General features: G+C 40.5%; 1 protein-coding gene across 1 annotated transcript in view; it reads left to right on the top strand.

Moving 5' to 3' along the window:
- ppp1r16b (protein phosphatase 1, regulatory subunit 16B) overlaps window positions 1-16,421 on the top strand; it is a 75,458-nt gene that overhangs the window by 39,148 nt on the left and 19,889 nt on the right. The window contains exon 3 of the mRNA XM_061070055.1: window positions 9,424-9,494. Within this exon, the coding sequence (XP_060926038.1) occupies window positions 9,424-9,494 (71 nt within the window). The remainder of the gene's footprint in view (window positions 1-9,423; window positions 9,495-16,421) is intronic.

The raw sequence follows: 16,421 nt of genomic DNA, 5'->3' as shown, positions 1-16,421 counted from the left end.
TTCTTTCTATATTTACAGGCTGCAGAAAAAAGCAGTGAATACACACAACATCTATTAACATTTTTTTCACTTTACAAGTTGATGGCTTTCCTATTGAAGTATTTGGTTCTCCACCAGCCAAATGGTTCAATATGTTCACCAGTGACCCGCTAACTGTGTCAATCTGCAGCTTGATTGCTATCATCGCTTTGTAATGAACACTGCTTGGTGCTGAGGCCGGAAATGACACCATGAGAGATGAGATGAAGGTAAACTGAAACACAAGCTGCAAAAGAACTGTTATCTTAACGTTTGTTCAGAGCTGAGAGGACTTGCAGGGTTTGGAGATTTTTCTCTGGGTTTGTCGTTGTATGAATGAACGTGTGAAACTCTTAATAACACCTGCTTTGCATCATGTGAACAAATGGACATACAGTTATCTAATGAGTGCCCAGAGTAAGGTTGAAATCCACTTCACTGTGGCATTAGTTTACGTATCCCTGGTATTTGTTTTGACTTGTGAACACATGTTGGGGACATTTGTCCTTGAAACATTAACTTTGGTGTGTCTTTAAACCGATGTTTTGGAAAACGCAGACTCAGAGGCTCAGGTGGAGATTCTGCTGCCTCTAATATGTCCAGAATGTTTTCATCTCCTTCTTAAAACATGCTATAGGTTGATGGAAGTGAGGGGACATGAGCTGTATATGTAACAGAGTCGCTGTGAGCAGCCTCGTGTTTGACCCCGTCTCTGTATTTCATTTAAATCATATTAAAGGTTTTACGCTGCACCTACGACTATAACCGATTGCTTAATTCAGTGCATTAGAATCTGCGCTCTCACCAGTACATCAGTGTTTCAGGATGATTATAAACCACAGTGACATTTTATTGAGAGTGATTCTCTGATTGCTGTTTCTTTGATAAGGTGAAGAGAGATTCACTTTAAGGAAAATAAATCCTCCTCTTTAACTTACTTCTTACATTTGAACTCACTTAGCCCCTCTCATATCATCATCTTTACTTTATCCTCCCTTCACTGGCTATATGAGCCTATGGGCAAATCAGCATGAGTCAGCATCCCAAGCTCAACCCTGACCTATAAGGACATGCATGGTGCAGTTATCCTCTTCACTCAGCTGCATAACAAAATATTCATCTTCCATGATAATCATGCAGAGTGTTGTGCATTTTGTTTCTTTCTGTACGTCAGCTTGAGATTGTACAATCCTCGGCTGATGTCATAGATCAGAGTGTCTGCGTGTGATTGGCTGTGATATGAAGCGTCCTCATCTATGGTTGTTTTGAACGGGAGGAAGAAGGCTCATCAACATGAATCCTGACATGAACTCATTTACACAGATTCCAATCTGTGTTAATGCAAACACAGAAAGTTATCTTGCTTGTACAGGAGTGTGATATGATTTGATTTATCTATAGTAAATGATTGTGTGCAGTGTGATGAATGACAACAGAAACCAGGCTTGTGTTGTAAAAAGACAAAACTAACGATTTGAAGTTCAAATTCTTAGTTTTCTTCCAATTTTGCGTGAAGGTTTAAAGAAAGCTTTGTTGACGTATATTTATTGATCCTTTACTGACTTTAAACATAAGATACAACACAAACACAAACGATTACTCTTAAATAACTCTTAAATAACTCTTTATTTATTTTCAATATTATTTAATTTGGTCTGTCAATCGCATCTTTTCAAACCCAAAGAACATGTGCATTTTTGTCTAACAGGCTCATAGACATCAGATATTTCAGGTTTAAAGCTTTTGTAAAATTCATCCTGATGGGAACACAAAAGTCTGCACAAAATATCATTGCAATCCATTCAACAGTTGTGGTGACAATGCACAACACAATCTGAAGGAGGTGGCTGAGTAAAGGTCAGGGGGTCACCACAGTCATTAGAATATATCCCCTGGGGACATCCACGCATGCATTTAATGTCGGTTCATCTATTATACTTTAAATCATTTTAATCTGTGTATTGTGGACCACAGATTAATATCTCCATCCCTATAGAGCCACTCATGTAGGAACTATATTTTGCACAACATTAAGCAAAAGGAAAAACCACAAATAAATAAAGATAAAAGAAACACTGATATGTCTGATCACTGAATACATTAAATGCTTGAACTATTTGCTGGTGCTGAAAACTGCATTGGTACTTATCTCTAAAGTACTTGTCATCAGTCAGTGTTCAGGAAAGTTGTGGCCTGAATGACTTGGGGATTTTGTCTCCACTTGCACGTGGAGTATTGTCGAGGCAATCTAAGATAACAGGAAGGAAGGGAGTGCTCCTCTTCCTGTGCTGCTGTTTGTAACTTGTAATCTTTTGGGAAGCATCTCGTCCAGCGCCGTCTCCTCCCTCAGTGGGAATTCATGGGACCTGCCCAGGAAGACGTGCACGAGATTTCTGCAGATCTGTGTTACTGGCTTGTGTGGTGTCAGATAATCCCCATGGCAACTCTGGGATGTAATGGATGGTTTTTAAAGATTTGTGTGTGTGTGTTTGCTTGGTCCTATAGGGGAGGGGGGGGGGGGGGGGGAATGGCACAGATAGGAATCACCTTCATGGTGTGTCTCAAGCAGCTGACATTCAGTTTTCCATCCTCCCTCTTTTTCCTTTTAGTATCTCTCTGCGTGATGAGTCACAATGTTTCACCCCCACATTTACTGTTTGAGTTTTGCATCATATGTCCTTTAAAATCCCATTTTCCCTTTCATCATAAAACTCACACACCATGGGTGAGATCAAATAAAGCTGCACATATTGGGCATAATTTCTCATTAAGTCTCAGGCTCCATGCTGCTAATCAGACGTTAAAGAGGCAAAACGATAATTGCCATTGCAACAATCAGTCAGTGGAACCTCGGAGAAAGAAGTGGCAGATTTTGTTGATCGAGTAATTGTTTCCGTCTTTCTGTGGAGTTTGCGTCTGTCTCTGCGTGGGTTCTCTGGCTCGACTAATTCTGTGTTGTTAAATGTTGATTTTCTAATATGTTAATCGGACTAAAGTTGATTGATTTTCCTCAGTGCTCATAATGCGTAATCACAAGTTGCCATGATCATACATGTTTTATCGCTGACCTGTGTTAACTAATGTGTCCAGTTATCTTTTAATTGCATTATGGTAATTAGTCGATGCCTCTAAAAGGATTTTGTTTTTGTTATTGATGCTCTCTCTCTTTTTTCATTTTGAAAATTGTTTCCACCATCGATCTTTCAGCAAGGTGGGAGTGTGTTTGTTTTACTGACGTCTGGGTGACAAATCACCTTTTTTTTGTGTGTTTTTTTGTGTTTTTTAATGTTTTGATATGATTGATAAGTTCTGGCACCAAATCAACACAAAGCTCACATCCATACACAGCATAAGTATGTGATGCATAACGGTACATATCTGTCATACAGGACAAATCCAAACTATAAGGGAAAAAACAGCATTTTTAATAACTGTTCAGATGAATAGACTCAGATCACACAAAGATCTGTTTGTGTTTTGAAATTAGAGCGTATATCACCACCAAGGCCAACTTGTCCACCAAATATGCCTGATTTTTTTTTTCATGAAGAAGATCCATGAACTTTTCCCTGGACAAATCTGCGATAATATCAAAAAACACCACAAACTCAGTGTCAACAAGTGATAAAAGATTCCTGGATTTGCCCCCTGATCAAGAGCCAGTCCAATTACACATCGTTCCACTGTCATGTAAACTTTTTTTTTATTTTTTATTTTTTTTTATATTCTTTATTTTTTTTGACAGTTGTTTACAAAAACTTACATCAGCCCAAGGGCAATTTTCTTTTTTCTGCTGTCAACCTTTTTTAAAATTGGGTAACTTTTTACATTTTACTTGTCCCATTTTTAAAAGGAGAAAAACTATATTTAACAGTAAAAGAAAGTACATTGTTAAGTTGCCTGAGTATTGATGTATTTGTATGCGACTGTGTGAACCTCTGACAGTTTTACTTTCTTATGTCACAACCTGTTAACACCTTCACTCTGTGTTATATACACACTTATTACCCATACTCACATACACATACCAGCTCCATATTTAACTACAGTAAATCCACGAAAGTTGGATCATTTGAATTTCATGAGCACTTTACTGAGCTCTGTTTACACAGATTGGTTCAGACACAACAAAGATTGAAAAACAAAGACCGAATATTCCTCTTAGAAATGAGAAAAAATCAAACCCCAAGACAACATTAAATATGTATTAAAAGAGAGAAGAAACAAATCAGAATAATAAAAAAATATTCATAAATATTAAGAACACGACAAAATTAAAGTGTGTTTTTCAAATCGAGCCATCACTCCGGTTTTTCCTCGAGCTGTTTACACGTCTCTCTGTCTTTCCCTCACGTCGGCCGGTGCATCACCAGCATAACTCAAATCCATTTCATCTTAAGTAATGCATCAGTGGCCAGCCCCTGCTCACAGAGAAAGCAATTCAGTGCCACTGCATATATCGTGGTGCATGCCGGCCTAAAGGAACCAATCACACACCAGGCTGTTTGGTGGTGGTGAGCAAGTCCGTGCTGCTACATGTGCATTTCTCAATCTCACACTGGTTTGCAGGCAGATATTCAAAATATATATGTAGAATTTCCAGCTGGGAGAGCAGGCAGCACTTTCTGACTTGTGCCCCCCCCCCCCCCCCCCCCCCGAAGGACACCATTACAAAACTGTCTCCATCTGGTAGAACGGAACTGAATCGGTTTCTCCGTTGCTGTGTCTGTGTGTGTGTGGTGAATACTCACAGAGGAGAAGCCACACCACATGACAATTCAAGGTGAAATGGCGTGAACACAATCATTTCTAATCTCAGACCCGTTTTCAGGTGTAAATGTGTCTTGACGCACACACACCCAGCCACACTGCAGCACTGCTTTGTGTGTGTAATACCAGTCTTTGTTAAATAGAGAATAAAAGCAGGGTGTTTCAGCAGGGGATATGAGCAGTGCAGCTGTTCATGCAGCCTCTTAATTCACAGTTTTTTACACCACTGTATTTTCATGAAACTGCTGATCCGTAGGTTGTTTTATAGTCATGCAAAAATGTAGTTGCATTAAAGCCGACTGCGACAGAAATTGAATTTTTCTTATCTGAACAGTAGAATATCGGAGCTGTTGGAAAATGGAATCGTCCAGACCAGACTAGAGATAAATGTTGCAGTTTTTCATTAGTAAGATATCAGATGGATAAGATGTTAGAAGTTTGAGTTCCTCCGGCAACTTGTCGAGTTTACTTTGTCTTAAAGTGTTTTCAACGTGTGTTTTGCCCGTTTCTTCACTATTTGTGATTTACTGCAAGTTGCTTACATTGGAGCAGGTACTCACCCTGTTGAATATATGTTTTCTATGTTTTTGCTTGTGTTTATGGTTTAGAAATGTTGAACACTCATGTGTTGCATCTTAATAAATGTATTAAAAAAGACCTGCAGCTGTTGTGACTGTTTGACATTCTCGAAGCCAGGTTGAACTGTGGCCTCTGATCATACAAAAGATTGGTTTGCATTTGTTTGTCACAGACTCGTACAGTCTTTTAAAGCCTGTCTGCTTGAAAATGAAACAAGTGTTTTTGTTATAAGCTCAACAGGTGCAGAGCTGATGTAGAAGTCATCTGTTAATACGATCAGTGGACAGTTTTAGTAAAGTCACCTTCATACCCTGAGAAAACAGTGGACGTGAAGCAGGATACATCTGAAGCTATCATTCATCTGTTTGTGTAAACACATGTTCTGTGCACAGAAGGATGGCATTAGTATTTAGAATCAGACCTTGAGAGAGTGTGTACAGGACTGTCTCAGAAAATTAGAATATTGTGATAAAGTTCTTTATTTTCTGTAATGCAATTAAAAAAACAAAAATGTCATGCATTCTGGATTCATTACAAATCAACTGAAATATTGCAAGCCTTTTATTCTTTTAATATTGCTGATTATGGCTTACAGCTTAAGAAAACTCAAATATCCTATCTCTAAATATTAGAATATCATGAAAAAGTATACTAGTAGGGTATTCAACTAATCACTTGAATCGTCTAATTAACTCGAAACACCTGCAAGGGTTTCCTGAGCCTTGAAAAACACTCAGCTTGGTTCAGTAAACTAAATCACAAGTATGGGAAAGACTGCTGATCTGACTGCTGTCCAGAGGACCATCATTGACACCCTCCATCAGGAGGGTAAGACACAAAAAGAAATTTCTCAAAGAGCAAGCTGTTCACAGAGTGCAGTTTCAAAGCACATCCACAAAAAGTCTGTTGGAAGGGGGAAATGTGGCAGGAAACGCTGCACAACCAAGAGAGATGACCGCAGCCTTAACCGCATTGTGAAGAAGGGTCGCTTCCAGAATTTGGGGGAGCTTCAAAGACAGTGGACTGAAGCTGGAGTCCAGGTATCAAAAGCCACTGTTCACAGACGTGTCCGGGAAATGGGCTACAATAGCCGTATTCCCATGGTCAAGCCACTTCTGAACTCAAGACAACGGAAGAAGCGTCTGACTTGGGCTATGGAAAAGAAGCACTGGGCAGTTGCAGAGTGGTCCAAAGTCCTCTTTTCAGACGAAAGCAAGTGTTGTATTTCATTTGGAAGTCAAGGCGCCAGAGTCTGGAGAAAGGCTGGAGAGGAGCAAAATCCAAGTTGCTTGAAATCCAGTGTGAAGTTCCCACAGTCAGTGATGGTTTGGGGAGCCATGTCAGCTGCTGGTGTTGGTCCACTGTGTTTCATCAAGTCCAGAGTAAATGCAGCTGTGTACCAAGAGATTTTAGAGCACTACATGCTTCCGTCTGCTGAAAAGCTCTATGGAGATGAGGATTTCATTTTCCAGCATGATCTGGCACCTGCCCACAGTGCCAAAACCACCAGTAACTGGTGTACTGACCATGGCATTACTGTCCTCGATTGGCCTGCCAATTCCCCTGACCTGAACCCCATAGAGAATTTTTGGGGTATTATGAAGAAGAAGCTGAAAGACACCAGACCCAACAATGCAAATGAGCTAAAGGCCGCTGTTGAAGCATCCTGGGCATCCATAAACCCTAAGCAATGCCACAGGCTGATTGCCTCCATGCCCCGCCGCATTGATGCAGTAATCCGTGCAAAAGGATTCCCAACCAAGTACTGAGTGCATTAATGGACATTTTCAAATGTTTGATTTTGTTTTGCTGTTAAAAATCTTTTTTTTACTTGGTCTGAGGAAATATTCTAATTTTTTGAGATAGGATTTTTGAGTTTTCTTAAGCTGTAAGCCATAATCAGCAATATTAAAAGAATAAAAGGCTTGCAATATTTCAGTTGATTTGTAATGAATCCAGAATGCATGACATTTTTGTTTTTTTAATTGCATTACAGAAAATAAAGAACTTTATCACAATATTCTAATTTTCTGAGACAGTCCTATATCACATATAACCATCATCATGGGGATGTGTCCTTGGTCCTCCACTTGATGTTTTCATATTTTCATAGAAATCTGTTAAAAGCTACAAACTTTCATTAGTTATGAAAGCGGATCTTCGGCCTCCATATTCAACAGGTTCGCTCCCGTGATACCAAGTGAAATATGATGAATGTTTGATTGAAAAAAATCATTCAATCACAGAAATTCAATTTGGACTTTACAAGTAGAGTGACACTCATCATTAAAGTTCTTCATTTATTCCAGTAAATAGATAACTTTGGACTAAAGTGTTTTCCCAGGAGGTGATGGTGAAATAAAAATGACTGGAAAATGGTAAATGGTTTTATATTTATATAGCGCTTTTCTAGTCTGATGATGACCACTCAAAGCTCAAAGAAAACTCATCTTTGAAACTTGCATGCTGATTCAGGCTCTAATGCAAAAGTAAATAATAAATAATATGTTACCAGTGATACTTATCAGCAGCCTAATAGACAGGTAATGGACCCATTAAGATTCAGGAAGCATATAATGGTGTCCGGGCTGCCGATGGCTGCACGTCTTCATCATTCTACTTCCCTGTAGATAAAGCTCTGGCCCCAGACACATTATGTCCAAAGTGCAATATCCCTTTTTAGAACGTTATTCACATCAAACGTAGATTGTTGATTTTATACTGTGCTTTGCTGCACTGACACTGTGTCTTAGTGTCCATGCACATTGTGTAAATCTGCATCAATAAGACAAAAATACAAAGATCTGTCCTCTGTGAATTCGAAAGCATTTGAAAATGGACCACAGAGATCAGTGGCTTCCAGAGACATCCTTTGCATTGGATTCTCTATTCACATTATTGAGCTGTGAAGGATGGACTGTTTTGAAAAGCAGCTGGAGCCGGTTCCTGCGAGCTGCCGAGCCTTGGCCGCAGATGTCTGTTATCTAAGGGACAAAGACTTCAGAGAAACATAACGGGGAAGAATTAAAGATCAAGCAGTTTGGAAAACACATGTTTCTGTACATAACATATGGAAAAACCTTTATTCTATTACAAAGCATGAGGTGCATTTCAGGTGGTGCATGTGTATGTGACCATTCTTCTCTCAGTCTAAGGGACAGATGTGATATTATCATCCCAGATCTCTCTCATCTCTCTTTCAGCGCTCATCATCATCATGATCATCATAACCTGGTTCGCTCATTTGCTCTGGTTTTTTTTCTGTGGGAAATAAAGGCAGGTGCCAAAACCCGGGGATAATAATAACGTGGGGAGGAGGCGTACATGCCGCCGCTGCTTCCTGCTCAGGCCGGTTGATTTAGCGGTTTTAGCAGTCGGGCAGCTGTCCAGTGTGCAGACTGTGATAGCTGTTATTTGCTGAATTACGGCCCGGGTGGACGGTTTATCTGTTTGGACCATGACACAGACAAACAATGTAATCCTAAGCGTGATTAAGTCCTCCTCCATCACTAACCCTCCCTGCCTCCTCTTACCCATCATCCATATTTCCAAGGTCAGTTGGGTAACATCCTGGCAGCGATGCATCAGGATGATGTCGTCTGATTAATGGATCGCACAAATCGATGGGTGATTGGTCACCGGTTAACAAAAGGTTAAGTTGCGGTGCACATGCAGACTGTGAGAGCAATTACCATGAATTGGGTTTTATGGAATCTCATCTGCTTTTATCCTGCATCTGTTGTTTTGTTTGCAGCAGCCATAACATCTCATTCTCTCTGAAACGCTGATTATAATTGAGCAGCTGTAACATCAGGAAACATGTGCGCCCTTTAACTCGCAAGTGTGGACAACAGACTGACAAACAGACTGACAAATCTCATTTCCCAACCACCAATGTTGTTTTTTCAATAGAACAAGTGAAGCATGCATACCTCCACTTCTGGTTTGATTTCTAAAATGCAGTTATTTAAGGCAACAGAAAGGCATCCTTTATTTCAATAGAAATGTTGCTCAGAGTGATGTGGGTCTTCATGTTTCTGTGTCTCTCTCCATCAGTTCGTTACCTGCTGAGGAACAACGTGAGTCCAGACCTCTGCAATGAAGACGGCCTCACCGCCCTGCATCAGGTGAGACTGTCCCACTCGGCCTGTACACCACTTTGACAGGATTCTGTTATATAGTCTTACAGAGTGTTGTAGCCAGGGCTCAATCAAGACCTGAAGCTTTTTTGATGCTAAACCTGTTTAGAGATTAGCCACCTCACAGCAGCAGGGTTCATGGTTCAAATCCTGGTTGGACAGCTGCCTTTCTGCCTGGCGTTTGGCTCATGTTTGAATGGGAACTCCATTTTGGCTGTGGATGAGTTTGGATGATGGTTTGTTTCTGTGATGGGCTGAGGACCTGTACCTGTCTGTGTCCCCCCACCCTTTAATAATTATTAATAATGCATCTTCCTGCAGTGAAAAACCAGACATGTACTTATGGGCAAGTACAAACAAAAGTAAAACAGTCAGTTATTAACCTAGTGCATAATGGATCTTCCTAAACCGAGCTTTCCTTAAAGTCAGTTATTGAGTTCAATTTAAATTAAGTTCTAATCTACTAGGGAAGTTAAACATGACATTTAGACGTTTATGTATAAAACTAATGAACAAACTGTGCATCATTCAGTCTTATCTCCTCATTTCAAAGGCTTTAAATAACCTCAGTGTTTTCTGTGTGAGTAGCAAACTCAGACTTTCTGCATTGGACATGAAAAACACATTATTTTGATAAATGTAATGTTGTTTTCCTCATTTTCTGTATCATTTGGGTCCACATAGCCTGAATGTACTTCTGCTTCAACACTGTCACCCGGTTCAATTTCAACAGTATATTGGATATGAAATAGTCACGACTGTATAAAATATTATTTTTCAAAAGGTGCCTAACCTGCCCTTTCCATCTGTGTAATGTATTATTGAGTTAGTTCTGTTGTCGACAAACATTCCGCAGCTCCTGGTTTTTAAGCTGGTTCTTTACCAAGAAGCAAAACCTTGTGCAGAATAAAGTTGAGCTTTTCTCACTCTGAAACCTTGTTTTTTAAAAGTGAGGTAATGAGTTCAGTATTGGGCAAATGTGGGAAATTAATAGAGGAAATCAGGACAATTTTCTCTTGTTAATTAGATCCATTACTGCTGAGCTAATCAGAGCCTCCACCTCGTCCATTCAATGCCCCACATCACAGTTGTCTGCGTAGAGAATGGATCGTGTCTCATTTTGCCTTTTTTCTTTCCTTAATTTCCAAAGAACAGAGACCAGCTGGCAAAGATTTCTTAATATTGGAGAATGGTTTTGAAGCAGGATGTGTGTTAAGATGGTGCAGATACTGACTGAGCAGGTTCAACTACTGCAGAGGAGCCACGCTGAAGAAAATCATCTGTAAACACAAACAAGCGAGATTGATTGTTTGTCTATAGAACAAAGATTTAACTCACAATTTGACTGTGTTTGTTGGCTTTCTGTCACGTCCGTGTCAACATGAAATCTCAATAATGACAAACGTGCACGCAGATGAACTGATTGGAAATCGGTGCTCAGAGTCCCTGTGTGTGTCTGTGTGTGAACGTATTATCTTTTTCACGCTGCTAGAGCATCTTTTCAAACTTAGCACAAATGGTAAGATTTGGGTGGTCAAGGGTAAAAGTCAAAACTCTTGTTTTGCTCATTTATTACCGCTGCTTCTTCTCCTTATTTACTTTTCATTCTCCCCGCTTTTCTCATTTTTCCTCCACAGTTGTACTATTTTTCTCAGACAGTATATTTCCCCTCTGCCTCAGCTGACGCAGCCCATCTCTCTCTTTCGCTCTTGGCTGCTCAGAACCTAATATCCAGGCTCATGCTGGGAGGCAGAGAAAAGAGCAGGCGAAGGAAAAATTGCCCATCAGTCTCCACCGGTGTGGCTGGAGCTTTAAAAGATGTGGGCCATTGGCTGCCAGGAGATCAGATCGACCTTTTCGGCTCTGAATGTGTGTGTGTGTGTGAGTGAGTGTGTGGGAGAGGATGATAATCAGCTGTTTGGATGGGTCGGCTCGTACAGTGTCTTCAAGATGAGACCTTTTCACTTCTGCTGCAATTTGACAAAATACCACCGTATGCACACAGGCAGAGAGGGAGACAATAAACAAACACACAGGGAATAGCACATGTACACACAGACACTGTTGCCAGAAGGTAGGAGGAAAGATGGATCCTGAGAAAAGAGTGTTTCTCTCTCTCTCTCTCTCTCTCTCTCTCACACACACACACACGCACGCACACTTGCACCTTGAGCGACAGGTTCAGATAAATGAAGGAAAGCTGTGGTGATGTTTCTTTAAATGAGATGTCATTCCTATCTAGGGTTGGTTTCACCTCGCTGAAATGAGACATTCATCAATAAATGGCTTGCAGAAGCACTGTATGTGCCAAAACACACACAGACACACAAACACATACACACACCGCACACACACAAGAGGGACTGTCATTGATGTAATGCTTTTCCCTAGCCCTTGTCCTTAACCTAAACCTAACATTATAACAACCCTCACCTTACACTTTACAGTATAATAAGTCTCTTTTTTGTCCCCATAAGGACGACAAATTCCCGTAATTTGACTGTGTAAACAGATTGAGGTCCCCATAACATAAGTAAAACAGCAGCACATGGATTCACACACCTGTACACACTTCACAATTTACTACGTCAGCCTGTGATAATCAGTCAGTCCTTCATGAGAGCTCCTCGATCGCTTTAGTTCTGGAAGGGTCGTATATAATTTTCTGTATTTGTTGGTTAGGTAACATTGATAGGGTGTAAGAATAAATGGAGTCTCCGAGTGAAGAAATATGCTCATTTGCTTCCATGCCAAGAGATAGATGGGATCACTCCCATGTCTCTAGAGACATTTTCTCGCCTTTCACATGTGAAGAACGCAGCAGGAGATTGTCCGAGTCAGATGCGTTCACAACAAAAGGAGAATGTCTGGAACATTCAGGTTGTACGAACCAGGATGTATGAATTCTGCTTTGGATATGATGAGTCTTTGTGTAAAGCACATCAGTACTAACGTTGGCCCTCATCATAAAAAGTAGGTTTTGTGTTAGAAACATCTTCAACAGGTCCACTCCCTCACTGTGAATCTTCAGGACAGCTTCTTGCCGTATTCTCACTAGGACTAACTCTGACATTGTCTTATGGAGGCTGGTAGAAAACGTTTTAAGAAAATATCCAGAGGAACGGACTCAGAAATCTCTCAAATTGCGCATCCAGTAAACGTCAGGACTTCAGCAGCTTCATATTCACAAAGCTGCTGTCAGCAGAAAGCTTACCTAACCGAGAGGAATTAAACGTACTGTTGGGATATTTTTGGTCGGAACATCCTCTGACTCACAACAAACACACAAACACACCTACGTCACGTTGTCCCATATTTGGTCGGGTCACAGCTGTTGTCTGGCTCTGAGCTCTGGTGTTTCGTGACCCAGAATATCAACAGACTGCTGCTGGAGTCACATTTAAAAAACATTTATTTCAATGATTCAACCAATCGAACACTTAGAGAGATGACCGAACTTGTGCTGTTATGATCGTCTGCAGGATTTGATAATGTAGTTCAGTCAGCTCTGCCAACATGTTACCATGATCTTACACCTAGTGCCCCAAAAGTTGTGTCTGTAAAAGTTGTTGTTGTTTCACCTTTTTGACGACTGCAGAGGTCGTCACAGAGATGAATCGGTGCTCTTTTAAGATAGATGACAGGACAGCTCCCATAAATAAAGCCAAATCTTCTTGATCTCCCCCTGGTGGCTCAATGCCTTAAAGGTCATAAACCCCGCCTCCTCGGCCCAAAGTTAAAGAGTGCCATGGTTTCTATCATTTTTTTTTTTCTTCTTATCAATGGATTCTGATGATCTGGCAACTTTGGTTTTTATTTGTTATCTGATGCATGGTGAATTTATGGTGAAACCAACTTGCTACTACTGGCAATTGGTCAAGCAGGTGTGTCAGTGGGACCTTGGTGACGCAGCCTCACATTATGGTCACTACTGCGCAGACTCTGGCTTCCACTGATGTCAAAGTCAAGATGGCAATGTCCATATTTGGGATATTTTAGCTTTATAACGGTAGTAGGTGGAGAAATGTTGCTCATCTTTATATCGAGGGTCAAGCAGCTGTATACTGACAAATTCAAACACAGGTACAGCGATTTGTCGTCGTTAGGTTCAGTGTCAACAAGCAACGATGGCAGAAAATGGGTTTTATTGGCTGTAGAGCAGAATCACTGTGATAATGGAACAAATATATGAAGGAGAGTACAGGAGGGAAAGAAAGGGTACAAAAAGTGAGGAAATCATGTGTAACAGCAATTTGAATTGTGCTGGAGCCCAGAAATCCTCAGTAGAGGCCTCGTACCTGTTCTCCTCTGAAGTCCCAGCTGCTTGACAGCCCAGATTAAATTCATTCAGCTATTTGGATTTAATTCAGCAACAGCTGAACTTGGCACCTCGGGCGTCTCAGACCCCTTCGCTCTTCATGATTTGCATCTGTCGCCTGAGCTCTTGTGAAATTTAAAGCCTCTGTTAACCTTTAACCTCCCGCAGTCTCAGCTGTACTCTCAGCCACCTGGTGCTGCTCTGACTAGATTTAAACTCACAGTATTTCAGGTTCAGTGTCAGTGCTGTCAACGACGGCCTCATTGAATTTTAACTATTCAGTCAGAAGTCTCAGCCTGACTACCCTCATCAGTTTGCTCCTCAGGCCGAGCCACAATCTTCTCAACCCACTGATCCCAGCAAGACTGTCGCTGTTGTTTTCCAGCTACACATACATAATTTGGGCCTTTGTCCGGTACCACAGACACACACACACACACCCTGTCGTTGTGTGAATGAAAGGCACATTATTTCAATGCTTGCTTCATTGTCTTGTTGCCGGGACAAGAGGGATGGAGGTGGTATACAACAGATCTGCAGGGGAAGCCTAGACGTTTAGCGTGGTTGCTAGGTTGTGGGTGCAAATATGTTGTGATTTTAAAGAGAAACGTCTGAGACATTAGCGTAGCAGGTCGACTGGACTGTGAGTTGTTAGCTGGTGTTTTTTCTGCAGACGTCTTGTTGCTGCAGCTTCAGATGTGAGATCATCCATCAGCGTATCTGGCGCCTCTGTCAAGCTTGTACTTCTCATTTCCTGTTGGTTTTATGACACTGCTCATTTTTTTTCAAGTTTGCAGTTTACCACTTTTTCTCTGAATGACTATCTCCATGAAACAATTCAGAATCGTCATACAGGCGTCCACACCAGCACAGATGGGGAAATTATAATAGTGACTCATTTGTCTGTCTCTCACTCTTAACGGCTATTTGAACACTATTGACACCGGAAATAACATTGACTCAGCAGACTGGTTTCAACAGAGAACTACGTCTGCTTTTGGCAGCTCTACTAGGTCACATATTGGCGACAGGTTGTTCTGTGGTCTTTCTGTTTTACATCCCAGAGCAGCTGAATACATTCTATAATAAATAAATATATCATATAATGTGTGATGAGCAGCACATGGTTCTCTCACACTGTGCTGGATGCAGATTTCTTCAGATAAAATGAAAAGTGAGCCACCTCCTGCGCCCTATAACTGGGAACCAGATCTACGTATTGGAGCTTTCATTTATTCCCTTTACTCTTCATGGTCTTGACTGATTTCACCAGCATCTAACTCTCTTTATATTCACATACAGAGACTTCTTCACATTGAACTCCATGGGAGGTTTGTGGGTTATAATTAAAAGGGTTAGGGTTACACATTTTGGTTAGTACTTTGTAGTAACAAGTAATTCTGATTCTGAAGCTGTATCAGCATTTGCAGGGAAACTGTGTTTCCTGTTTAATCGAGAAAATAAAATGCAGATTGAAAGATGAGGAAATTCCTCCTGTAGCACAAGTACAGATGATTCATACATTTAATTTTACTGCTCATTAATCTCAGATTTGACACACCCCTTAGCTTTTGTTGCAGATTAATTCAGTTCAGTTTTACTTGTAAGAGAAATAAAGTTTTTTTTCCGTAGTGAAGTCTTATTTAACCCTTCTGTGCCGGTTGATCCACAGGTCAGTCTCTGTTTCTGTGGGATACATCATGTAAACAGCAGCCACAGCTCAAAACCCAATATGAAGTGGATTCCAGTGGTCAGTTAGATTTAATGCAAACAAACAACATAGAGATAAAATCAGACAAATGCGGCCTTTATAAATATAAACCACTGTTGCAGTAAAACCATTGAACCCCCAAGATTTCTATGTATATTTCAATCTTTCCTTTTTTGTGTTAGATTCATATTTCTGCTGTGAAATCTTTAGACTTGGGTGTAAGAAGGTTTTGAATATTTCAACTAAACTGTTATTCACAGGATGTGTTTGTTAGTCGTGTTTCCAGTCAGTCAGCGTTTGTATCTGCTCTGCAATTCATTTCACCTCTGATCTGTTTTTCTGCTATCAACCATCTGCATCTGTGCAGTAATTTAATTTCCTTCCTTGTGCTGTATATTAATATATATACTCACCTACACGCACGTACACAATGTCAGAGCTGCCTCATCTGAGACGTCCCTAGAGATATGGCTACAAAACTCAAGAGAATGTGCGTCTAATTTTCTCTGTACGTCTGAGTAGTCACGTAGTTTTTTCATAATTGTATTGAGATCAGTTTTTTTTTTAAATAGGAAGGTGGAAACACAGATCAAGAGCAGGTCACTGAGAAGAGAAGCTGCTGAGGTTTTGTTTTTTAGGTCGACGTGATGTCTCAACCACCAAATCCTCTCACAGTCACTGAACCTGTTGACTGGATGACACAGATACTCGTTTCTTAGAAGAGATGATATTTATACTCGGAAAAATAACATTTAACAATTTTATATGATATTTATGTTTGCCTTGATTGTGTTTGATGTGGTGTTTAAAATATAGTTAAGAGTTAGTTACTACTTTGTACTTTTCCCACTTTGATCTGTTACTGTTAGCACATTAGCATAGGCCA

Source organism: Limanda limanda, chromosome 4, assembly GCF_963576545.1.
Source record: "Limanda limanda chromosome 4, fLimLim1.1, whole genome shotgun sequence".
NCBI lineage: Eukaryota > Metazoa > Chordata > Actinopteri > Pleuronectiformes > Pleuronectidae > Limanda > Limanda limanda.
Note: the sequence above shows the minus strand (reverse complement) of the source record. Positions and strands in the feature narration are given on the sequence as shown.